The sequence below is a fragment of the Marmota monax genome, unplaced genomic scaffold, assembly GCF_021218885.2.
Source record: "Marmota monax isolate L192 unplaced genomic scaffold, Marmota_monax_Labrador192_F-V1.1 WCK01_AAM20220418_F8-fsc00126, whole genome shotgun sequence".
Taxonomy (NCBI): Eukaryota; Metazoa; Chordata; class Mammalia; order Rodentia; family Sciuridae; genus Marmota; species Marmota monax.
Genome location: NW_026695245.1, coordinates 3,932,953 through 3,959,275, shown reverse-complemented (window position 1 = coordinate 3,959,275; position 26,323 = coordinate 3,932,953). Strand labels below are relative to the sequence as shown.

At 39.9% G+C, this 26,323-nt stretch overlaps 1 protein-coding gene across 3 annotated transcripts in view; it reads right to left on the bottom strand.

Annotated features, from left to right (window-relative positions):
• Positions 1-837: 837 nt before the first annotated feature.
• Positions 838-26,323, bottom strand: part of Ankrd29 (ankyrin repeat domain 29) — a 57,001-nt gene continuing 31,515 nt past the window's right edge. For 2 of the 3 annotated variants that reach the window (XM_046433669.2, XM_046433676.2), the window contains exons 7-10: positions 13,747-13,845; positions 12,241-12,336; positions 9,798-9,896; positions 838-3,453 (exon numbers count right to left, since the gene is read on the bottom strand). In XM_046433669.2, the coding sequence (XP_046289625.1) occupies positions 3,370-3,453; positions 9,798-9,896; positions 12,241-12,336; positions 13,747-13,845 (378 nt within the window). In that variant the 3' untranslated portion in view covers positions 838-3,369. Of the gene's footprint in view, positions 3,454-9,797; positions 9,897-12,240; positions 12,337-13,499; positions 13,602-13,746; positions 13,846-26,323 lie in introns of all 3 variants that reach the window. The other variant, XM_058578273.1, reaches the window with a different exon arrangement.

The following is a 26,323-nucleotide window of genomic DNA, read 5'->3' as shown; positions in this document are numbered from 1 at the left end:
TTTGAGTCATGTTTTAAGATCCAATACCTAATTCAAAAATTATTTTTTGTGTGGGTTTTTTTTTGTTGTTGCTGTTATTTTCCTTTTAGTGTCTATTTAATTTCATTAATGATTACTGGCAATGTCTTCACTAGAATTCTGAGCAATAGCCTTTGTGTTCTGTAAGAAAATGCTCCTGGATTTTCAGAGAGAGCAATGAATGGGTATAATTCAGGAAATACCATAATGGAATATGTGTTAAAATGTTAAGTTCAATGAAATTTCTGAATTCAGTTTCATTCAATTTCTGAAGTAATGTTTAGAATTTAGCTATTACTTTTAAACACTGGTAAAATATTTTTATGTTGGGATGGGGTTGTGGCTCAGCGGTACAGCACTCGCCTAGCATGTGTGAGGCCCTGGGTTTGACCCTCAACACCACATGAAAATAAATAAATAAAACAAAGGTGTTGTGTCCAACTACAATTAAAAAATAAATATTAAAAAAATATTTTCGTGTACCCTATGAAAATCAAATTGTTGCTTCAAGACTTGCTGAAAGCATATATGTAAAAATAAGTAAATACAAATAATGAGTATTTGTGCACTTAGGTAGAGAATCTGTTTAAAAATATAGTAATGGTGACACATATATTAAACATTTGATATGTAACAGGAAAAAAAATAACAAAATCATAGACCCATTAGTAGAATAAAGTTTGAAGTTCTATTCAGGATCCCCCAAATCAACACATTTACCAACAGAGTTGAATTGTTCACTCTAAAATCCCATGCTATTAAAAATCACAGAAATAACGTCTGACTGAAAACAAGCAAAAAAAATCAGCAAAGGCAAACTGGGTAGTATATTAACTTTATTTTGAATGACAATGTGGAATGTGTCATCAAACAAATACATGTAATGAAAATTTTCTGTAGTTTAAGTAAGCAGATGATTTGCACTAAGACTTGATAGTTTTAAGTCCTAGGATGCAGAGCTAATTGAATTGTGAATTAGGTAAATGTAAAATAAGAATCATTTACATGTGGTGCAAACTAAAATGTAATTTTTAAAAGAACAGACCTTCTGTTCGGTCTTTGGTAGGTGATTGATCATCATTGCCGCTGTAGATAATATAATAATTTCCTCTAGTTCAAATGTGTTCCTTCTAAGCTAGACACCTCCTACCTATAGTAAGAGGCCTTCATTAAATATTATTAAAGCTACTAGATTCATTTTTAAGGCCCTAATATTATTCAAGAACATTATCCACTTAACACATCTAAGGAATAGACCAATGACAACATACTTTAAAAATATTAAGTCTGTGATTTTGTCTTTGGAAAATTTGTCATTTACCCATTAAGCTGTTCTGTTTTGGATGAGGATGAGCAACTATTTTTGGTATAAGGGCTAACTAAAGGGAAAATTATAAAGCATTTAAGGCCACATTATTTTCTTCTTAAAAATGAATATAGCTTTTTGAAATTCCCACAGGGGAAAATGTGTGTTTGTATAACTTTGCTGAATAAAAGAATGTCAACAAGGAAATTGGCACTGCTTTGTAGCTACCAAAATGTTTATATTGAGTGTTTTGGCAACACAGAGCTTTCTAATCTTTCATCTTGGAATTAGGCTGAAGATTTCTGTATAGCTAGTCAGGTAATAGGTATCTCTGAAGGCTGTGGCTTTGCTTGTGACATTGATAAATATGCTTATTTTTATTGTATTAATCATAAGAATGTAAGAGAATATCTTGTACTTTCAAAAATTACATTATATCATTTACTGACTTAAAGATGATGCTTTTAGCACCACTGTAAATTGATTAAACAAAACTTATTCTGGGATTATAATATTTCTCTCCATATTAATGTGTCTTTACATAGAACATTGGCTAGAAACCAGAGCAAAACAGGAGCAAGAAAATTAACAATGTATTTAAATAACAGAAATACTATTAGAATTTATTATGGGAGATTATAGAAAGAAGGTTTAGTTTTGTGTGTGTGCAGTTAGGCACCGACAGAGGCAGTTAGACACCATTGATCATAAAGTGCATTCAATGTAAGTTTTAATTCCCCTTAAAAGAATAATTCAATAAAACTCAGAATTCCTTCTTGGAATCCGTCAACCCAAGACCATGCATAGATGAACACTTACCAAATACTAACAACCATCTTTTATAACTTATACTCCTGCAATAGTGATAGCATCGTGTACTTGCATATATCATATTTTATCTGAGGACCTCAGTCATTGTATCAAGCGGTGCAGTATTGGAAGCTCAAGATTCCACAGCATATTAGGTCTACTTATTTGTTGTATGGGAAATAGACTCCCAACAATAGAACCAAAATAAAATCTCAAAAGAGACAAGCCTACATTTCTTATAGTTTATAATTTTCTGGATTTTCAAATTTGCCACTTGTATCCTAACATACCTACCATGTTGACTAAGTGAAAAGGATTTTTACATGTCAGGAATAAGATTAGCATTAACCAACAAACATATGGGTTGCCCATTCTATAGTTCAACAGTCCCTCTTAAATAGCTCATGGTGGCTGTCAGAAGTGGCTTTCCCTAATGTATGCTTGCACGTCATTGATTCTCAATTATCATGGCTATGATCTTCGGTGGAAGAAAACATTTAACACTGAAATGACATACGTTTAGGTCCATATATGTAAAATAGGATGCATCTACGTATTTTAGCACACCTACATTTAACACAAAAGCAAAAGTGCATCAATTCATTGAAAGGTCAATCTTTCAGTTTTTAAAAGGAACAAAACTTTGTGTCTCTTTGCATACTATTGAAAACCCTGTCCAACTTTGAGTTTAACTCTGAGACACAAGTTAGCCTAGCAGCAAATGAATTTCTGTGGAATCCATGAATATGCTAGGTCCCCGGGAACTGAGTTTCAGGGCAGTGTAATAAACTCACTGTAAGTGAGGGGACAGAGACCTTGAGCTCTTCTGTTCTTGACTCAGCTCTTTGTTAGGGTCCCACAGGATGGGCATTCTAAGCATGTTCTTTTTAAAAAGCATTTTCAACATTGAAAAGTGTGTGTGTGGGTGTGTGTGCGTGGGTGTGTGTGTGTGTGTGTGTGAGAGAGAGAGAGAGAGAGAGAGAGAGAGATAGATACTGGGGATTTGACCCAGGGGAGCTCTACTTCTGAGCTACATCCCCAGCCCTGGTTTTTATTTTTATATTGAGACAGGATCTCACAAAGTTGCTGAAGCTGGCCTTGAACTTGCAATCCTCCTGCTTCAGCGTCCAGAGTAGCTGGGATTATAGGTATGTACCACCACACCTGGCAAAAAGCACTTTCTTTTTGGACAATGTGGTTTAGGTTTCTACCTTTCTGTCAAACATGAGACTAACTTAGCTTTTCCTGTGTCCTTCTTTACTTCGGAGGAGACGCAATATACGTTCATTATTGGTGAGTTCTGCCGGAAGTTCATTGGCCTGAAAACAAGATGAGATGGTCATTAGTGATTTCCCATAGCTGGTGTGATTTCAGGGACTCCAAAGAGGGCACCTGACCCACAACTTTCTCCTTCACTAATGAAAAATCCCCATTGGACACTCTTTTGTATTAAGGCAATAAAAATCTCCTTTAAGCATATAAATGTTACCTGTTACTTTCTGATCTCAGTGTTATTTTTCTTTCCATCCAGGGCCTTAAGAATCTCCTGGAGTTTTTTGGTAGGACCTACGTTGTAAAAATCATTATGTCCTCATTTCCAACACAACGTGTAGTGCATCTTATTTCTGCTCACAAACACTAGTCAAGTTAAAGTTGATACCTTATTCTTAATTATTTATTATGTGAGGTGGTCTGTCCAATAGGGACTTAGGACACAGGGCAAGTATCTTTTCTTTCTTCTGCATTCCAATTTATTTATTCATTTATTATTTTTAAAATTGTACACATTTATGAGCTACAATGTGATAATTTGAATGTACAAATAAAGGGTATTGATCAAATCAGGGTGATTAGCATTTCCCGCTCCTTAGACAGTTATCATTTCTTTGTGTTGGGAAGCTTCAAACACCTCTCTTCTGGTTCTCTAACAAACGTATAATAAATTGTTGTAAGCTATGCCATCCGGTGCTGTAGCACACTAGAATTTATTCTTAACCAACTGTATTTTGGCACCTGTTATCTGATTCCCTCTATTATCTCTTCCCCCCCCCCTTTCTAGTCTCTAGTGACCACTCTTCTACTTTTTGCTGCTATGAAATCAACTTTTCAGCTTGCACCTATAAGTGACAACTTGCAGTGTTAGGACACGTATCTGTGGATGAGAAGGCAGAGTTAGGAAACACACAGAGCAGAACAAAACCCAAGAAAGAAGAGCTTCGTGGCTACGACCTTCATCTGAACCAGTAACTCAACACAGGTATCCCCCATCACCTAAAGTCTTTTCTTTTCTCATTGCTATGGAGACAGTCTCCAAACACTCAGGAATCCAGTTCCTCCCACAGGTAATAGGTGTTATAGGACAATGGTTTTCAAGCTTTTGTAGTCTCAGGACCTTTGCCTATGCTTAAAAAATATTGAGCACTCTAACAAGATTTTGGTTTTGACTTATTAGAAATTAAAACAGAAAAAATTTTAAATATACTTCCTAATGTATTGAAAATAATAAAGCCATTACAGATTAGCATATATAACATTTATGGAGAAATAACTACATTTTCAAAACAGAAAAAAATGAGTGAGAAGAGTAGCATTGTTTAATAGTTTTGCGTAGGTCTTTAATGTGTAGCTTAATAAAAGACAGTTGGAGTCTCATATTTTCTTCTGCATCAGTGTTTGGTGATATGTTGTTTTCATTGAAGCACAGGAAGAAAATTCAGCTTCATACAGATACAGAATTGGAAAAGGGAGGAGATTTTAACAGGTTGGTGGATCTCTGAACTATTCTTCTTGGATGCTACACCAAACTTCAACAAGAGGTAGTTTCTTAAAGTTTAACTGCAATGTGAGACCTGACACCACATCAATGAACTTTTAATTCTCTGCTACATTAAAATCCACAAACCTGGTAGTGTACACCTGTATCCCAGTGGCTTGGGAGGCTGAGGCAGGAGGATCACAAGTCCAAAGCCAGCCTCAGCGACTTAGCGAGGCCCTAAGCAACTCAGCAAAATTCTGTTTTTTTTTTTAATATTTATTTTTTAATTGTAGCTGGACACAATACATTTATTTTATTTATTTATTTTTATGTGGTGCTGAGGATCAAACCTAGGGCTACTCTAGAGCACTCTACCACTGAGCCACAACCCCAGCCCAAGATTCTGTTTTAAAATAAAATATAAAAAGGGTTGGGGATGTGGCTCAGTAGTTGAGTGCCCCAGGTTCAATCCCTGGTATAAAAAAAAAAAATCCACAGGTCCATTTATTGATAGGTGATTCTTTTACCCATGCATTATTTGTGACATCATGCAATGCTCATTTGGAAAACAGTTTACAGAGTTACGTAGATCTTCCGAATCTTGACACATTTTGTTGTGCAATAGCAACATACATTAATATTACGACTGATTTTTCAGAAAAGCCTTTTTGGACTGTCAGCCTTGAACTTGTGGTGGTGCATAGAAGTTGTTCTTTCAGGTATAAATGGCGTTCTATGAAAAAAAGTGGCTGGTTCACTCTGCAATACAAACAACTTCAGAGGGACTTTCTTTCAAAACAATCATTGTACTCCAGTGGGCCGCAAAAATGCATTATCCATTTTATCACACAGAATATTAAAAGATGTTCAGCAAAAGTTAAAGTTTAATACAATTAACATTTTTTTCACTGCTTCATCAAAGACATTTTAAAGATTAATATTTTTGAAAAGTAATTGACAAAATTTGTAAAATAACTTACAAAGGATTGCAAACTGTTTTGCCAGTATCATTTAGTGCTCCTGCTTTGAAGTGTACCACGTCGCCAATGTGCTTGCCCCCTCTTGCTTTTGCACCATTGGAACAGTTCATCTTTGTATTATCAAGAATACTGTGCTGACTTTTTAGATCCCCTGAAAAGGTTTTGAAGACCTTCCTGTGTCCACAGACCACATTTTGAAAACAGTTGTTATAAAGGAATCAAAAAACAGTTGTTATAAAGGAATCAAAAACATGTTTTGGGGCCAGATCATAAATGAGTAAAAAGGTACACAGAATGGTGGGAGGGAGGGCTTGCATATAGATGTTACCTGCTTCATGTATTTTTTCTCATGGACCATCTACTGCTTTTTGGAACTTGATCCTAGGTGAAGCGCCTGCTGTCCTCGTCATCTAGGCTGGATCTTGTTCCCTGACCCCTGCTTCCCTACCTGCTGGCTGGGACCTCACTTGTGGGGAAGTATGACTTTGCCACAGCGGTCTGCTGTGTGGCATGTTCTATAGCTGCGCTCATGCCCACCACATGGGACCTTTGATGTTGCCCCTGGACTGAATCAGAAAGGAAACTGCTATGCTATGCCAGAGGCCCTTTCATGAGGTCAAAGTCTACTATGTGCTTAGTTCCTGCAAGAGCAGACATTGCACAAGCTTAACACCTGGGCCTGCAGGGAAATGCTCCTGGTAAACAGACCTAAGCTTCACTCAGTCTCCAGAGTAAACACTCAGGAATAACTGAACTGATTATATCAGTTATTGATGAGCGGTGAGCACGCCAGAGGTGGCCAGATGAGCCACTACAATCAGGAGGAAGAAGGAGCTATGGAGCTGTATGTCTATAAGTTTGCTCACTTTTCAGTGCCTTGTGTGATCATCTGCCTGCATGTTCATATCCTTTTCCATGAAAAATGAGCTTTATTATTAAATTCTGCTTGAAGAATGTGTCTCAGCAGCAATATGAAAATAAAGGACTTAGGGTGATATGGTTTTATGTGTCATTTAGGTAGTTCTAAAAACCTGGTTGTCCATCCTCCTCTCCACTTAATTCCCAGGTTGCCAAGGTTGTATGGATTTTCATGATGGCTGGTACCCAGGTTAGCCCTTCATGCCCATCTTATTCATTATGGAGCAGGAATCTGAGGCCCATATTCATATTCGATACTATCGCATCAAACTGCTCTACTTTCCCATTGTTTCTGGAAGAAAATGTGTTCTCAGTGCTCATTTAGGGATATTGGAAACATAAGACCCCTGTACCTAGGGCGGGCGTGGCTATAGTGCAAGGAGTGGCTATTAGGGCCACTGGTTAGTCCTCTCTCTGGGCATCTGGGCCTTGAAGCCCCAGAACAGAAGTCGTAGGACCCCTGGAACAAAAGAGTGCTTCCATACAGTTCAGAAGTTACTTCAACTTGGAAGACTTTGATAGCATTCTCTACTTCCCTGCTTATAGCTCGTATCATTTATATTGCAATTGCTTGTTTAGTTGTTTTAATTCTCCACTAAACTCTGCGCTCCATGAAAGCAGAGATGATGTGAATCTTATTCATCACTGTATCCTCAGCACAAGCACTAACAGTGCATGATATCTACTAGGTGTTCTATAAGTATTTGTTGAATGAATGAATGAAAGCCAAGAATACTATCTCAAGAGTCCTAAGAGGCTCACCCTTGCTTCTGGAGCTGCCATTAAAGATGATGGCTTCTCTAGGGTAGTTGGTAGACAGGTGAGGGCTTCCCAGAACTCTAAAGGCTTCAGTAGTATGAGGCTCCAACATGAGCACTAATATATACACTGAAGCAGTTTTAGGATAGGTCAAAGTTCAGCACTTTTCCCACTGGACATTACCCCAAACCACTATGATTGAAGATTATTGCATTATGCTGGGAGGAATTGCATGTTTCAAGTCCTATATTAAGGGCTAGGGATTGAATATGTCCCCCTTGCTTAATTCAGTCCTGGATAGTTCACCAACAAAGACTGACCTCTTCTGAAAGTCCATGCATAAGATCTAAAGGTAAGATCTAAAAGAAAGGTAACTGTGATCTCAACTGGCCACCAGGCCGGCTGGAGAACAGACCTGAGTATCCCAGGAAGAAATGCTATCATCAAGCAATTCAAGGTTGAGAATAGGAAAAGAAAAATACTTCTATAATCTAAGTAAAACAAAAAAAAAATGACCCTTGACTTTGGCATGTTTTTTTTTTCTTTTAAAGAGAGAGAGAGAGAGAGAGAGAGAGAGAGAGAGAGAGAGAGAGAGAGAGAATTTTTAATATTTATTTTTTAGTTATCAGTGGACACAACATCTTTATTTATTTTTTATTTTTTTATGTGGTGCTGAGGATCGAACCCAGAGCCCCGCGCATGCCAGGCGAGCGTACTACCGCTTGAGCCACATCCCTAGCCCCTGGCATATTGTTTAATAGGCACTTCTTAATGGCTTCTTTTCAAAATGTCATGATATTATACACACACACACACACACATACACACACACACACACTTTTTTGCAATCCTGAAGATCAAACCCCAGGGTTTCATACATGCCAGGCAAGTGCTCTACCATTGAACTACACCCCAACCCCATGTTTTGTTTTTATTATTAAAATAATTTTAAACAGTAATAGATATTTATAAAATTCAAAGAGTGTGTAAGTATGGAGTAAAGTAAAAGTTTCTTTTCATACCTTTCCTTATTGATTAGTGCATCCTCTTTCAAAAATAGTAGAATGAAACAGACATTATTATTACTGTGTGTATATACGTGACTGCATGATCAGTGTGATTCTGCAACCTGTATACTCAGAGAAATTATATCTCATCTGATTCAAATGTATGATATGTCGAGATCACTGTACTGTCATGTGAAACTAAGTAAAACAAATAAAAAAAAAGATCTTTAAAAAAAATGGGTAGTTTAGATCTTTGCTAGGTTAGTCTCCTCACCCTGAATCTGTGCATGTGACAGCTGAGGCAGATGCTGAATAGGAGGAAGTACAATGACATTCCTGCCGTTGTTATTGTATACTCTCCAACTTCCAACTTTGACCTAATGGTAACTATTTTTGTTGTTGTTGTTTGTTTTCATTTGTAGTGCTAGGGATTGAATTTAGGGCCTTGTGCATATTAGGTAAGTGCTCTACCACTGAACTACATCTCTGGCCCTGGCCTAACTGTAAAAAGTATTTAGGACTATAAAAAATATGAGTTTTGTAACAGTGACATGGGCTGCCTTTAACAATATAAAGGCAACATTTCCCCCACATAGTCACCGAACAGTGCAAACAATTCTTAAGACATGGACATCCAACTTATGGGAATGGTGGTTAGCTACCAGAACTCTGGCATTTTTAGGGCACATCTCTGATGACAGAACAATAATACTTTCTGTGTGTAATGGTGCACATCTGTAATCCCAGCTGCTCAAGAGGCTGAGGCAGGAGGATCGTGAGTTCAAAGCCAGCCTCAGTAACTTAGAGAGGAACTAAGTAACACAGTGAGATCCTGTCTCTAAATAAAATACAAAAAAGGGCTGGGGATGTGGCTCAGTGGTTAAGTGCCCCTGAGTTCAATCCCCAGTACCAACAAAACAAAACAAAACACTCAAAACAACAACAACAACAAAAACCCAATAATACTTCCTCGCCATAATAACTGCTTGGCCTGCCTTTCTCATCCCTGCTGGAAGCCTGCACCACTGTTAACAGAAAAACCATTGATGACACAGGATTTTTAGTACAATTCCTTGGGTCCAAATTACTGTTCAGGAATAAACTATTTATAGCAACCTTGCATACACTACCCGTGCATAACAATGAAAATAGGACTGAAGCCAGAAAAATGCTTATTCTGGCTTGGGAGGATGTAGTCTTATCTCTTTGCACAAGGACCAAATGGGGTTAAAAGAAATAGGTACCTTGTTTCTCAGGGCTGGGTCGGCCCCTGCTTCCAGGAGGAGGGCAACTGTTTTAATGTTCCCGCTGAGCACGGCTGCATGGAGTGCTGACGTCCCATTCTAGAAGAAAAAGACAGTGTGTGTCAGGAAGGAGCTCATATCAGCGCTTAGCTTGGCTTTCATCCTAAATTACCTCAGTGATGAGACTGTAATGTCAGAACCTTACTTGTCCTTACCTTCCCCTTGTACTTTTCAAAGTCATATCAGAACCTGCTATAGTGTTCTCGGATACACAGCTTATGATAAGTATAAATATTGCCAATGTTTTTTTTGCAAATGAAACAAGGAATCTGACCCACGGTACAGATAACTTCAGGCAGTTTTATATACTTTAGGAATTGCTGCAAAAATACCCAGCAATGCTGTGCCAAACTTTTTTTTTTTTGAATAACACAGATAGTCTTTGTACATTTGGTGAGCCACTTCCAGCAGGGCCGGAGGAACAGCTGGCTGGCCAGTGGGACCACCTGTCAGCCTAGCTAGTCACTATGTCTGCCCACTCTGGTGGGCAGGGGTGGGCGTGCAGTCACTGCATTTAGCAAGAAGAATATGTGGGCTGAGGCATCCTCCCCCACGACTCTGGAGCTAGAATATTTATTTCTAAGCACAGAATGGCCCTACTGGATGAGTTACTAACATTATATGAAATTTGGTGAAAATGTTCATTGAAATAAGGAAGCAGCTAAATGTAGCATGTAGCTGGACGTGGGAGGGGAGGGGAAGAGAATATAACCACTTACATAAGAATCATGGGCAACCACAGGACATTGGTTCCAGAGGGTACAGATGTATATAAACAGTACCCAAGTTCAAACTTAGTTTTGTAATTAATGACTAATAAAAATTATGCTGAGCTTGGCATGGTGGTGCATGCCTATAATCCCCAGCGGCTCAGGAGGCTGAGGCAGGAGGATCACGAATTCAAAGCCAGCCTCAGTAACTTAGCAAGACCCTAAGCAACTTAGTGAGACCCTATAAAAAGGAGCTAAGGATGTGGATCAGTAGTTTAGCGCCTCTGGGTTCAATCCCTGGTACCAAAATAAATAAATTTTTAAAAATTATGCTGGTTTTGTGGAAGAGGGGGAAAAATCTAGCAAAAATAGCATTTTTCTATGGTTGCTTTCAAAAGTGTTATAATTTACTAATTTAGTAATATTTCTCAAATCTATATCTTAACCAGCCTATCAATGTTACCTATGAGCAATAGCTATGAATTTAAAAAAATTTTTTTAAAAGAGCTGTTTGAAAAAGACTGGATAATGTTTCTAAAGCTCCATCCCTTTTCTTCATAAAGTTCACTTTCAAAGATGATTTATTCCTACATTACAAATGATTTTAACAAGTGCAGTTTTCTGTCTTCCAAGTTCATGTAAGATCAGAAGTGGCTCAGTGTTGGAAGGACCCATACACTGACAGCAGCAGTTCTGTGTTAGCTGACGGCAAGAATGGAGTCGAAAACTCTAAAGGACAGACAGGAAGTGTCCCAAAAGCCTTCAAGGGCAAGTAGACTTTATGCACATTGACAGACTCTGAGGGCACAGTTCCCAAACTGCTAAGCCACTGTGCCAAGATGTGGCATCCTCTATTTGAGAAGACAGGAGAGGCATACATGTGGCCTTCTGTCTGCCAGTCAAGTCTATCCCACTGCCTGTTTTTGTATCCCTGCAAGCCAAGAACTGGTTTTGCACTTTTAAATGATTAAATAAAGATTAAAAGAAGAATATCTTGTAATGTGAAAATACAAAATTCCATAAATATGGTGTCCATAAGTACATGAAGTTTTATGGGAAGTCAGCCCCATTTGTTGTTATTGTTCCTGGATGAGTTCTCACCACCACAACAGTGTAGAGCAGTTATGACAGAAAACCTAAAATATTTACTATCTGGTGCCTTACAGAAAAAAGTTTGTTGACCCTCAGCATTCACTATAGTTTATAAATATTTTAATCTGAAAGTATTAAAACTTACCGAAGAGGATTGGGCCCTGTTTTGTGGAAGACCCAGAAAGACATTTTTCTGAGGCTTTCAGATCTTTGAAGCAAATTTTATTTCGTTTAAGGTAACCAAGCCCAGGGATTCTTTGCTTAGGATAATGAAGAGAAGAGCATTCTTCCTTGATTTCACAAATCTTCCAAATGATATCAATATGGTTTACTTTTCCATTTAGCAATTTCATTACAATTATCTTTTTTTCCTAGAATACTACAGACTCAGTTTATTCCTCTTACCACCTTCTCATTTTTACTAGTACCCTTGGAACTCCAGCACCATGAAGTTGGAGGTGTGTCTTCTTAAGAATGCCCTCCCCAGGCTGATTATACCCAAATTCTACTGCAGTCCCCAATAAGAACTTATTTTCTAACCTGTTACCTTTCTAGATTGTATCATTTCTCTTAGGTCTTACCTTCAAAATACCAAGAGTGGGAGAGAATTTAAGCAACTCCTCGATTACGTCATTATACCCTTTGTTGGCTGCTTTCAACAATGCTGTGGTACCGTCCTGAATAGAAACAGGAAAATAAAAGTTGATTATTAACATATGTCTGGGTTGGCTGAGAACTAAATGTCAGTTGAGAACTGCGAGTATAAGTGTGTTTGCCAGAAATAGGCAAAGTGTGTAAATGAAGCACAGGATCAGCAATGTCTCAATCTCGGAGCAGTCTGGGGCATATTAAGCAGTTAATTCTGCGTGAAGAATATTAGACACAATATGTGATAGTTATATTAACTTAGAAGTCTGCATTTGGGAATTCATAATTCCCCAGTCCCTTAGAACATGGAGTCAGAGACAGGGGGGAATTTCAAGAGCATATTTTTAGGATATTAATGGATTCAATACTGCTGCTGGTGACTTAGCAGAAATCATCTAACTGTTTTTAACCATTTAGATTATTGTTGTACTGTATGTATTGTTTTAAAAATTTATACAACTTTGCCCTAGTCTCCTCTGTGTACCCATTTGCCTGTGTTTGATGGCAGGGGGCCAGGTGGGTAGGTTGAAATCTGCTTAAAAAAAAAAGAATTTAAGGACAAAGTCAAGAATTAATATTCAGCTTCTGTCATCGCTTTTGGTACAAGAAGAGGTTTTTTTTTTTTTTTTTTTCAAAGCTTCCTGCTTTGATTTATCACTTGCTGTCATTTGTAGGATTAGCTCTGGAACTTTCCACTAGTCACCATTAGGGTTTATCTGGCATCAGGAAGAAGGAAGGTGGGCTTAACAGATTTTTGTTTTCTGGCTTCAGTGATGGTGGGAAGAAGAGAGAGTGGGAGAAAGGACATGTGAGCAGTCGGAAATGTATCTTAGGATTTTCCTTTTCTGGGCTTAGACTTGGAGAGGGGAAGGTGGGTCAGTCACATAGGCAAAGGTGATAGAAAGGTAAAGAGGTCAGGCACAGTGAGACAAAAAGCAAACAGCCTGGTGTGGGTAGAATCTCCCCAAGCTGCCTTTTAGTTCCCCTGGGGCAAAGGGCTTGTTCCAGGCACACCCAAGTGGATTAGGTGACACCTTGGGAAGCTAATGTGGACAGCAGGAGCATGGGAATGTGGTGTAGCAGTCTGCAGCTGCGGAGACCAGGGGTGAGATGCAGCCAGCCAGGGGTATCGCTTGCTTGCACACTATGCATGACCTTGCACACCATGCATGACCTTCCATGACCCACAGACCGGAGGCCCAGCAAGATTCCGTGGCTCCCCACTCCGCCCAGAATTCATGGCACCATCGAAGTTTCCACCGACTTGGACTTTCACTTTGACTTTGTTTTCTTGCTAAAGAGCAGGTGGAGATGGGGAGGAAGCCCAGGTGAGTTGCAGACAAAGAAACACCCGACTTTCTGTGTACATCCAAGCCTGGTTGTGTGGAGTCTGTCGGGTGGCTCCGATTGGTGGCTGCAGGGATCCCTCGGATACTCACATTGCGCGTGGCATCGCGGTCTGCACCCCGCAGCAGCATCACCCGCACCACCTCGCTGTGGCCCATCTGGGACGCGATCCACAGGGGCGCTGTCCCATCCTGCGGGAAGAGGAGGCCGCCAGTGTGACTTCGGTGCTTGATCCCAAGTTTCCGAAACCAAAAACCCTGGGAAAGAACTTGATAAAGGCAGATTGACCCTCCGACTGATTGATATGCTCCCAAGAAGTCTCCAGTGAAGAAGAGAGTGTTCTTAACCCATTGACATACACTGGCGTTTGGCAGTGCCTGGACTGCTTACCTGACTGCCAACATCCAATTTTGGGCTTATAAAAACTGTCATTTAGGGTTAGACATTTAACCCCAGAGTGTGGTACAGATTTTGAGGAAGGCCGTGTGGGAACTTTGCTGGGATCTTACTGGGAATGTGCAGGGGACAGCAGAGCGCACCAGGCAGAACAAGATTGCATACATCCAGAAAGAAGCCAGGCTGTCTTTCCCTTCCTCGGCCTCCAGACCACTAATTTCTTTTCTGGTGCTCAGTCATGTGCACACAATGCATCCTGCCTAGTGAAAGTCCTTTGTAACCACAGGAAACTGAGAATTGTCCTTTAAGGTAGAGTCAGAGAACTCAAGATATTTCTTTTTTATTTTCTATACTCATGTCCCCCACAGCCACATCATGTTTTAAGGGAGCTTATGTTCATTTTATGTGAAGGTAATGTTGTGTTTTCTAGCAGGTGACATACCCTGGCGAGTTAAGCAGGGCAATATTTTTGGTAATATTTCTTTTTATTACTCCCCAACTTCTTTGGGAACAAGAAGCCCTGAGGCTGAAATAATGACCCTAGAGAGGACAAGGTGAAATACCCAAAGGATGGAGGATTTGACAGTAGGGTGGGTCCTGCCAGGGATACAGAAAATGGAAAAACCCACTCGTGTAGGAAGGAGAAGCAAGAGAGGTGGAGTGTCCACACTTTCCTCCCCTTCTGGGTTGAGTCTGGTTGTGTGGAGACAGGAAGGTAAGTAATTTAAGGGTAGAAACACCCAGATAAATTATGGGGAATTCCAGATGGGGAAGGATTGTCTCCTTTTCTTGGGATGGAGCCCAAGAAAATCATAAGTGATTTACAGAAGCTCTGTTCTTGGCTAGTGCCTGAGAGATAGAAAAGAAATGGTGATGAGACTTGTCACCATTGACCGTGGACCTGAAACATCCCACAACCCCTATGACCCGCATCTACCAGGCCTCCGGGTACCCAGGACTTCCTGTCTGCCTGTGGACTAGAAGTGCTCAGGCAACAGTGGCCTGGAATAAGCCTGGGTTTGGGAAGACAAGGCCACAGAGAGGCACAAATTCATGAGCAGAGACCATGGCAGGGTCAACATTATGTGAAACCAGCTGCTTTTGGGGGGGGCACCAGTTCAGGATGTATGGAGACAAGAGAGGCCAGCACAAAGTTCAGGCATGAGTCTCTCCTGATGCCAGGGTAGAAGCATGGCCTTTGAGATCTTAGGTCACTTTGGAGAGAAGGACAGGAGGAGGGAGCAGGATCCAGAATTGGCTAAATTTAACCTCAGAGGTCTTTACAGTAATAGAGCACCAAGAGTCTGCTTCAGCCAGAGAACACTGGCTTACCCATCAGTGGGAATGGGAACTGAAAGGACAACCTGATGCTGTTACAGAATCTAAAGTTACATTTTCTGCTGTAGAGTGCAATTTCAGTCCAAGCCTATTAGCGAAAGGAGGCACAGGATGACTGTCCATTGCTGTCCTGGCAAAAAGACAGAAGGCCAAGACAATTGAGTGGGTGGTGCAAAATGTCAAACTGAAAACCCAGGAGAAACTGGGGTTGCCGAGAGGAGGTCAGAGGATGTGGGCGCTGCTGTCCTGGGAGAGGTGGGGAAAGAGGTCCTGAAACTAAGGCTGCAGGAAGGCTGAAGACATTTTCGCCTGCTTCACACTCCTTCATACTTTCCCTGGGGTCTCTTAGAAATATTCTTGGATCTGAGTATTGTTTTTCATTAGCAAATTATCACTTTTATTGAAAGTACAGATTTTAAGTACAAATTAAGGTATGATTTATTGTTTCCAAAGCTAAAACATTTCTACATTCTTTAGTTCGATTCTCCTAGATTCCGGATTTAATCAATTACTCATTTATCCAACCAACTGACAATTGTTAAACATCTCCTCTGGGTTCCAGAGACCTAGAATGTTTTTAAAGGAACCTAGTCTAGAGGAGAAGAAACCTGGAAATTTCTGTATGACTGCAGTGTTGCATTAAAGTATGGATAAAAAGGCACATGATGACCCAGGAGAGGGTCTTTTTTACTGAAGAAAGTTCATTCCAGAGAGAAGGAGGATCACATACCGTCACAGGGTCTTGGACAGACATGGGTTGGCAGGCAGGTGGGCAATCTAGAGGCTGTGGCACAGGGGTATAGGTGGGGTCCTGGGAGGCAGGACAGGGCATCTGGGTTCCAGAGACCTAAAATGTGGGTTTTCTGGTACTCAGCAACTAATGAGTTGTTTGTCTGCTCTGGGTCCATTCTGTTCTCTCCACCAGAGGGCAGACAGGGACATGAGCTGGGCTGCCAGATGGGTATGCTTCCCAAGGGGTTGTTTGTTCTAGTAAAACTGAATTTGGAAGAGTGCTGAGAGGTACTGTCTGGGATCAGCTTTTACTATTATCAGTTTATCACAGTCATACTCAGATCTATTCCTTTTTTTTTTTTTTTTGGTGCCGGGGATTGAACTCAGGGACACTTGATTACTGAGCCACATCCCCAGCCCTATTTTGTATTTTATTTAGAGACAGGGTTTCACTGAGTTGCTTAGCTCCTCGCTTTTGCTGAGGCCGGCTTTGAACTCTCAATCCTCCTGTCTCAGCTTCCTAAGCTGCTGGGATGACAGGTGTGTGCCACTGAGCCTGGCTTCAGATCTATTCTTAATCGGTATAGTCATATTGGGGAAAGCAGTCACCACTTTCTGCCTGTAAGATCTTAGGCAAATCCCTCTCAGTCTTCATGTCCTCATCTGTAAGAATATTAGCCCCACAGCAATACTGCCGAAGGAGGAAATCTATATAAAAGTGGTGGGCACGAGAACAGGCTGAAAGATGCTTAGGAAAGTTAACTGAATCTGAGTATTATTCATCATAAGCAACTTAATTTCTATTTTTGTTCACCCAAGTACTTCCACCTGCTTTATTTAATTGATTCTCCCCAGTGTCTGTGAGTAAATTGTGAGCAGGAAGGAATAACTGGTAAAAGCAGATGTGGGGGTCACCTATATATTTCATGATGGGTAATTGCTTCTCCTAATTTGTTTTTTGAACCCAGAGGGTTGTGCGCAAGTTAGAACATTACAGTCAAATCTAATTATCAGGTGATTATCTAGCTGTGAATGGGAGAGGTTTTCCTCTCTGTTCAGCTCCATTTCTTTTTTCTTATTCTTCCTTCTTTACAATGCTCTTAGCTTCCATTTTAATAATGAAAATGATGGAAAACAAATCAATTTAGCTTTTTTTGTAGGGTTTTGGAAAGAATCAGAATGGGAAAAACATTTTAAACTATTTAAATCAGTTTTTGAATTTTTCTGGACAACACAGTTTCAGAATATATGAAATTGAATAAATCACTGTGAAGTGGAAGTTATATTCTCTATTGCACTTAAAAAAGAAAATAGAGTATTTAGATTTGTTTATTGATTTATATGGAGACTCCTTAGAAAACTTGGAATGTAACTACCACTTGACCCAGCTATCCCAGTCCTTAGTCAATACCCAAGGACTTAAAATCAGCATACCATAGTAATGAAACCACATCAATGTTTATAGCAGCTCAATTCACAATAGCTAAACTGTAGAAGCAACCTAGATGCCCTTCATTAGAAAAATTGATAAAGAAACTGTGGCATACATACACAATGGAATATTACTCAACAGTAAAAGAGAATAAGATTATGGCATTTGTAGGTAAATGGATGAGGTTGGAGAATATTATGCTAAGTGAAGTTAGCCAATCCCCAAAAGACAAAGTCCAAACTTTCTCTCTGATAAGTGGATGCTGATCCATAATAGGAGGGCATGGAAATAATGGAGGAATTTTGATGGGGCAAAGGGGAGGGAGGGTTGGGGAGGGGGCATGGGGGCAGGAATGATGGTGGAATGAGATGGACATCATTATCCTAGGTACATGTATGACTGCACAATGTGCAACGCTACATTGTGTACAACCAGAGAAATGAAAAGTTCTGCTATAATTGTGTACCATGAATCAAAATGCATTCTGCTGTCATATATACCCAATTAAGATAAATAAATTATTTAAAAAAGAAAAGAAAAAAGAGCATTTAGATTTATTTATTTGGTACTGGGGATTGAACCCAGAGGTGCTTAATCACTGAGCCACATCACCAGTCTTTTTTATGCTTTATGTTGGGACAGGGTTTCACTAGGTTGCTTAGGGCCTTGCTAAGTTGCAGAGGCTGGCCTTGAACTTGTGATCCTCCTGCCTTTGCCTCCTGAGTCCCTGAGATTACAGATGTGTGCCATTTATTTTTAGAAAGGTAAAGCTATGATAGCTATTATTTACTATCTGTGTGCATACCAAGTGGAAAAGGATTTAGACTGACTTTGTAGACCAAGTAATAAAAAGAAGACTAATGGATAAAAGCCACATGGAAACTTGGGATCACTGTAAAAAAGAAAGTATAATGAGGGCTGGCTAAAGACTAACTAAGCTGATGAGTTCCCCAGGCCTGCAGGTGTTCAACAGCAGCTTACTAGTGTGGGAAGGACTCAGGCACTAGATGGACAATTCAATAGGGTGACTTTTGCAGTTTCTTCCAACAGTGTTGTTCTAGTCATGTATCCTCTAAGATATTTTATAGATAGATCACAGCACGAGATGGAACCTAGCCCCATCAAAGTTCCTCCATTGTTTCCATGCCTTCCCATTACGGATCAGCATCCACTTATCAGAGGGAACATTCAGCCTTTGGTTTGTGGGGATAGATCACAGCATGAGATGGAGCATATGACTTGACCTGGATTAGAAACTAATCTTATATGATCTTATTTAGGCTTTCGAAGATTTAGAAAAAAGAACTAAAACCCATAGGAAGCAGTCTATGAAGAGACACTAATTCCCTGTTTCTGCTGCCTTTCAGACCTTGTATATGGCTACTTCTACTTGCAGACTCAGGCCAGACAGTCTTGGGAATCAATTCTATTCTAAGCTGGGGTCCAAGAGATGCAAGGAAGCATCACCAGTAGCAGATGAGATTCAAATATCAAGACAGTGTTGTTACCAGTCCTACCCTGATCTAGAGCTGCTGCATTAAGAATTTTGCAGAAATTATTTTATTTAATTTTCTCACAGCAAACCTATGGCAAACAAACAAACAAACAAACAACGAGGTTCAGGGAAAGCAAACAACTTGCTCAAGGTCATGTAGTTAATAAATGAAACCAGAGCTTCATTTCCTTAATATATTCATGTCCCCATAACTACCACACTTCTCCCCACACAGAGCCCTGAGTCTGGTTCCCTAGCTGCTCTTTTCTGTCTTCTTGGGACTGGTACATTGCCCCTTGAGCCCTACTTTAGAGTCTTCTAGTTCCCAGTCATAGATCATTCTGTGCTGCAGGCTTCCAGATCCCTTTGATCCTCTGCCCAAGCTCCAGAATATCTTCTGGCAGTCAACACACCTCTTCTGAGTCTCACCATATGCAGATGGACTAACTCTGTCACTGCCCTCCACAAGCAGCAGGGCCTTGTCTGTCTGCTCCTATCTGCATAGCCCCAGGTACTGTGCCAGTCTGTCTGCTCTTCTTTCCCCTATACACCTCTGTATTTGCCCCACTAATCCTGTAACCCAGGAAAACATGTATTTTCTAGGTCCCAGCAACTCTGTGTGCAAATCCAATATAAGGCCTCTATTAGAGAAGTCAATTTATTAGATGGCTTTTCTGTTGGATTTCAGAGAAAAGCAGAGTAGCATAACAAGAGGACCAGGAAGAGAAAGTGATGAGAGGCCAAATCTCAGCTCTGGGTAAACCAAATCAGGCCTTTGCCATTCTAGAAAATATTGTTTTAATAAGGTGGTTGAGTTGAGTTGGAAACCAGTATATCCAGGCATTTTATTGATTGAAAAATAGACTATAGGCAGAAGAGGAGCAGCGGCCTGCTGAGAGGCAGAGCCACCCCCTCCCCCTGTGCCGGCAAGGTAGACGGAACTGTGACCACCCACAGAACAGGCCCAGCGGCCTGCTGAGGGGCAGAGCTGCCCCCCACCCCCCGCGCCTGCCAGGTAGGCGGAACTGTGACCACCGACAGAAAAGGCCCAGTGGCCCGCAGAGGGACAGAGCTTCCAATCACTCCTGCAAGGTAGGCGGGCCTGCGACCCACCGGCAGAACAGGCGCAGCGGCCTGCTGAGAGGCAGAGCCGCCCCCTCCCCCCCGCGCCTGCAAGGTAGATGGAACTGTGACCACCATCAGAACAGGCCAGACCTGCAACCGAGAGACAGAACAGGCCCAGTGGCCTGAGGAAGGGTAGAGCCGCCCCCCCCCCGCGCCTGCAAGGTAGGCGGACCTGCGACCCACTGGCAGTACAGCCCCAGACGCCTGCAGAGGGGCAGTGCCGCTGCCTGCGCCTGCAAAGTAGACAGAACTGTGACTACCAACAGAACAAGCCTAGCGGCCCGCAGAGGGACAGAGCCGCCGCCCGCGCCTGCGAGGGAGACGTTGCAACTATACAAGACCAATATAAATATATAGGGGGAAAATTCAATAGCACAACAGTTTCACCAAGTAGAAAGGAACGCGAACAGTATGAAGAGACAAGGAAAGAAAGGACCACAAGCATTGCAGGTCAACTCAACGTTAGAAGAGGTAATAGCTGCAGCAGATGGAATGTCAGATAAAGAATTCAGGATATACATGCTTCAGATGATCTGGAGTCTCAAGGAAGACATCAGACAGCAAAATCAGACAATGAAAGATCACTTCAACAATGAATTACATAAACAAATCCAAGAAGCAAAAGATCAACTATACAGGGAAATAGAGGTTATAAAAAACAAACAAACAGAAATCCTAGAAATGCAGGAAGCAATAAGCCAACTTAAAAACTCAATTGAGAATACTACCAGCAGAGTAGAACACTTAGAAGACAGAACATCAGACAATGAAGATAAAGTATTTCAACTTGAAAAGAACATAGACAGCTCAGCAAGACTGTTAAGAAACCATGAGCAGAACATCCAAGAAATATGGGATAACATCAAGAGACCAAATTTAAGAGTCATTGGGATACAGGAAGGGACAGAGTTTCAAACCAAAGGAATGAGCAATCTATTCAATGAAATAATACGAGAAAACTTCCCAGACTTGAAGAATGAGACAGAACCCCAAATCCTAGAAGCCTACAGGACGCCGAATGTGCAAAATCATAAGAGACCCACACCTAGACACATTATAATGAAGATGCCCAACATACAGAATAAGGAGAGAATTTTAAAAGCTACAAGAGAAAGGAAGCAGATCACATTTAGGGGTAAGCCAATCAGGATAACAGCTGATCTTTCAACACAGACTCTGAAAGCTAGAAGATCCTGGAATAACATATTTCAAACACTGAAAGAAAATGGGTTCCAACCAAGAATTGTGTTTCCAGCGAAATTAAGCTTCAGGATGGAAGATGAAATTAAAACCTTCCACGATAAACAAAAGTTAAAAGAATTTGCAGCTATAAAACCATCTCTTCAAAACATCCTTGGCAAAACATTACAGGAAGAGGAAATGGAAAATAACAATGAAAACCAACAGTGGGAGGTAGGACACTAAAGGGGGGAAAATAATCAAAGAGGAAAACAAACCATGTTTAGTAACATAAATAAACAAATACGGCTGGAAGAACAACCCATATCTCAATAATAACCCTAAATGTTAATGGCTTAAACTCACCAATCAAGAGACACAGGCTAGTAGAATGGATCACAAAACAAGACCCAACAATATGCTGCCTACAGGAGACGCATTTGATAGGAAAAGACATACATAGGCTGAAGGTGAAAGGTTGGGAAAAATCATATCACTCATATGGACTTCGGAAACAAGCAGGAGTATCCATACTCATATCAAATAAAATAGATTTCAAGCCAAAGTTAATCAAAAGGGATAAAGAGGGACACTACATACTGCTCAAGGGAACCATACACCAACAAGACATAACAATCATAAATATATATGCCCCAAACAATGGTGCAGCTATGTTCATCAAACAAACTCTTCTCAAGTTCAAGAGTCTAATAGACCACCATACAATAATCATGGGAGACTTCAACACACCTCTATCACCACTGGACAGATCTTCCAAACAAAAGTTGAATAAGGAAACTATAGAACTCAATAACACAATTAATAACCTAGACTTAATTGACATATATAGAATATACCACCCAACATCAAGCAGTTACACTTTTTTCTCAGCAGCACATGGATCCTTGTCAAAAATAGATCATATATTATGTCACAGGGAAACTCTTAGACAATATAAAGGAGTAGAGATAATACCATGCATCCTATCTGATCATAATGGAATGGAACTGAAAATCAACGATAAAAGAAGGAATGAAAAAGAATACATCACTTGGAGAATGAACAATAGGTTACTGAATGATCAATGGGTTATAGAAGACATCAAGAAGGAAATTAAAAAATTCTTAGAGATTAATGAAAACACAGACACAACATATCAGAATCTATGGGACACATTGAAAGCAGTTCTAAGAGGAAAATTCATTGCTTGGAGTTCATTCCTTAAAAAAAGAAAAAACCAACAAATAAATGATCTCATACTTCATCTCAAAATCCTAGAAAAAGAAGAGCAAAACAACAGCAAAAGAAGTAGAAGGCAAGAAATAATTAAAATCAGAGCTGAAATTAATGAAATCGAAACAAAAGAAACAATTGAAAAAACTGACAAAACTAAAAGTTGGTTCTTTGAAAAAATAAACAAAATCGACAGACCCTTAGCCATGCTAGCGAAGAGAAGAAGAGAGAGAACTCAAATTACTAACATAGGAGATCAAAGAGGCAATATCACAACAGACACTTCAGAAATACAGAAGATAATCAAAAATTATTTTGAATCCTTATACTCCAATAAATTAGAAGATAGTGAAGGCATCGATAAATTTCTTAAGTCATATGATCTGCCCAGATTGAGTCAGGAGGATATAGACAACCTAAACAGACCAATATCAATTGAGGAAATAGAAGAAACCATCAAAAGGCTACCAACTAAGAAAAGCCCAGGACCGGATGGGTATACAGCAGAGTTTTACAAAACCTTTAAAGAGGAACTAATACCAATACTTTTCAAGCTACTTCGGGAAATAGAAAAAGAGGGAAAACTTCCAAATTCATTCTACGAGGCCAACATCACCCTGATACCTAAACCAGACAAAGACACTTCAAAGAAAGAAAACTACAGACCAATATCTCTAATGAACCTAGATGCAAAAATCCTCAATAAAATTCTGGCGACTCGGATACAAAAACATATCAAAAAAATTGTGCACCATGATCAAGTAGGATTCATCCCTGGGATGCAAGGCTGGTTCAATATACGGAAATCAATAAATGTTATTCACCACATCAATAGACTTAAAAATAAGAACCACATGATCATCTCGATAGATGCAGAAAAAGCATTTGACAAAGTACAGCATCCCTTTATGTTCAAAACTCTAGAAAAACTAGGGATAACAGGAACATACCTCAATATTGTAAAAGCAATCTATGCTAAGCCTCAGGCTAGCATCATTCTGAATGGAGAAAAATTGAAGGCATTCCCTCTAAAATCTGGAACAAGACAGGGATGCCCTCTCTCTCCACTTCTGTTCAACATAGTTCTCGAAACACTGGCCAGAGCAATTAGACAGACGAAAGAAATTAAAGGCATCAAAATAGGAAAAGAAGAACTTAAATTATCACTATTTGTAGATGACATGATTCTATACCTAGCAGACCCAAAAGGGTCTACAAAGAAACTATTAGAGCTAATAAATGAATTCAGCAAAGTGGCAGGATATAAAATCAACACGCATAAATCAAAGGCATTCCTGTATATCAGCGACAAATCCTCTGAAATGGAAATGAGGACAACCACTCCATTCACAATATCTTCAAAAAAAATAAAATACTTGGGAATCAACCTAACAAAAGAGGTGAAAGACTTATACAATGAAAACTACAGAACCCTAAAGAGAGAAATAGAAGAAGATCTTAGAAGATGGAAAAATATACCCTGTTCATGGATAGGCAGAACTAACATCATCAAAACGGCGATATTACCAAAAGTTCTCTATAGGTTTAATGCAATGCCAATCAAAATACCAACGGCATTTCTTGTAGAAATAGAGAAAGCAATCATGAAATTCATATGGAAAAATAAACGACCCAGAATAGCAAAAACAATGCTAAGCAGGAAGTGTGAATCAGGCGGTATAGCGATACCAGACTTCAAACTATACTACAGAGCAATAGTAACAAAAACAGCATGGTACTGGTACCAAAACAGGCGGGTGGACCAATGGTACAGAATAGAGGACACAGAAACCAATCCACAAAACTACAACTACCTTATATTTGATAAAGGGGCTAAAAGCATGCAATGGAGGAAGGATAGCATCTTCAACAAATGGTGCTGGGAAAACTGGAAATCCATATGCAACAAAATGAAACTGAATCCCTTTCTCTCGCCATGCACAAAAGTGAATTCAAAATGGATCAAGGAGCTTGATATCAAATCAGAGACACGCCGTCTGATAGAAGAAAAAGTTGGCTACGATCTACATACGGTGGGGTCGGGCTCCAAATTCCTCAATAGGACACCCATAGCACAAAAGTTAATAACTAGAATCAACAAATGGGACTTACTCAAACTAAAAAGTTTTTTCTCAGCAAAAGAAACAATAAGAGAGGTAAATAGAGAGCCTACATCCTGGGAACAAATCTTTACTCCTCACACTTCAGATAGAGCCCTAATATCCAGAGTATACAAAGAACTCAAAAAATTAGACAATAAGAGAACAAACAACCCAATCAACAAATGGGCCAAGGACCTGAACAGACACTTCTCAGAGGAGGACATACAATCAATCAACAAGTACATGAAAAAATGCTCACCATCTCTAGCAGTCAGAGAAATGCAAATCAAAACCACCCTAAGATACCATCTCACTCCAGTAAGATTGGCAGCCATTATGAAGTCAAACAACAACAAGTGCTGGCGAGGATGTGGGGAAAAGGGTACACTTGTACATTGCTGGTGGGACTGCAAATTGGTGCAGCCAATTTGGAAAGCAGTATGGAGATTTCTTGGAAAGCTGGGAATGGAGCCACCATTTGAACCAGCTATTCCCCTTCTCGGTCTATTCCCTAAAGACCTAAAAAGAGCATGCTACAGGGACACTGCTACATCGATGTTCATAGCAGCACAATTCACAATAGCAAGACTGTGGAACCAACCTAGATGCCCTTCAATAGATGAATGGATAAAAAAAATGTGGCATTTATACACAATGGAGTATTACTCTGCATTAAAAAATGACAAAATCATAGAATTTACAGGGAAATGGATGGCATTAGAGCAGATTATGCTAAGTGAAGCTAGCCAATCCCTAAAAAACAAATGCCAAATGTCTTCTTTGATATAAGGAGAGTAACTAAGAACAGAGTAGGGTCGAAGAGCATGAGAAGAAGATTAACATTAAACAGGGATGAGAGGTGGGAGGGAAAGGGAGAGAGAAGGGAAATTGCATGGAAATGGAAGGAGACCCTCAGAGTTATACAAAAGTACATACAAGAGGAAGTGAGGGGAAAGGGAAAAATAATACAAGGGGGACAAATGAATGTCAGTAGAGGGGGCAGAGAGAGAAGAGGGGAGGGGAGGGGAGGGGGGATAGTAGAGGATAGGAAAGGCAGCGGAGCTCGGCAGACACTAGTATGGCAGTATGTAGATCAATGGATGTGTAGCTGATGTGATTCTGCAATCTGTATATGGGGTGGAAATGGGAGCTCATGGCCCACTTGAATCGAAGTGTGAAATATGATATGTCGGGAACTGTGTGGTGTTTTGAACAGCCAACAATAAAAAATTAAAAAAAAAATCCCCTTTATTCTATTACTGATTATAAAAGCCTATTTCCTTATGTTTTTTTTTCTTTTTAGTTTCAACTCTGTCTCTATAAATTATCCCAAATCTTAAACAAATTAACTGAATTTCAGTAAAAGGAAAAAGTCCATCCCTTAATGTACCTTAGTATGCCAACTTAATACAAAAGCACATTTTAAAATAAAGATGTTTTACAAGTTTGAAATTTGTTTTTATGATCAATGACAATTCCTATCTGTAAGCATTCTGGAAGCTTAAACTAAAATCTATTCAATAAATGTCTTGCATGAAAAAAGCACATAAGAGCTGGGGTTGTGGCTCAGCAATAGATCACATGCCTAGCATGTGTGAGGCTCTGAGTTAGATACTCAGCACCACATATAAATAAAT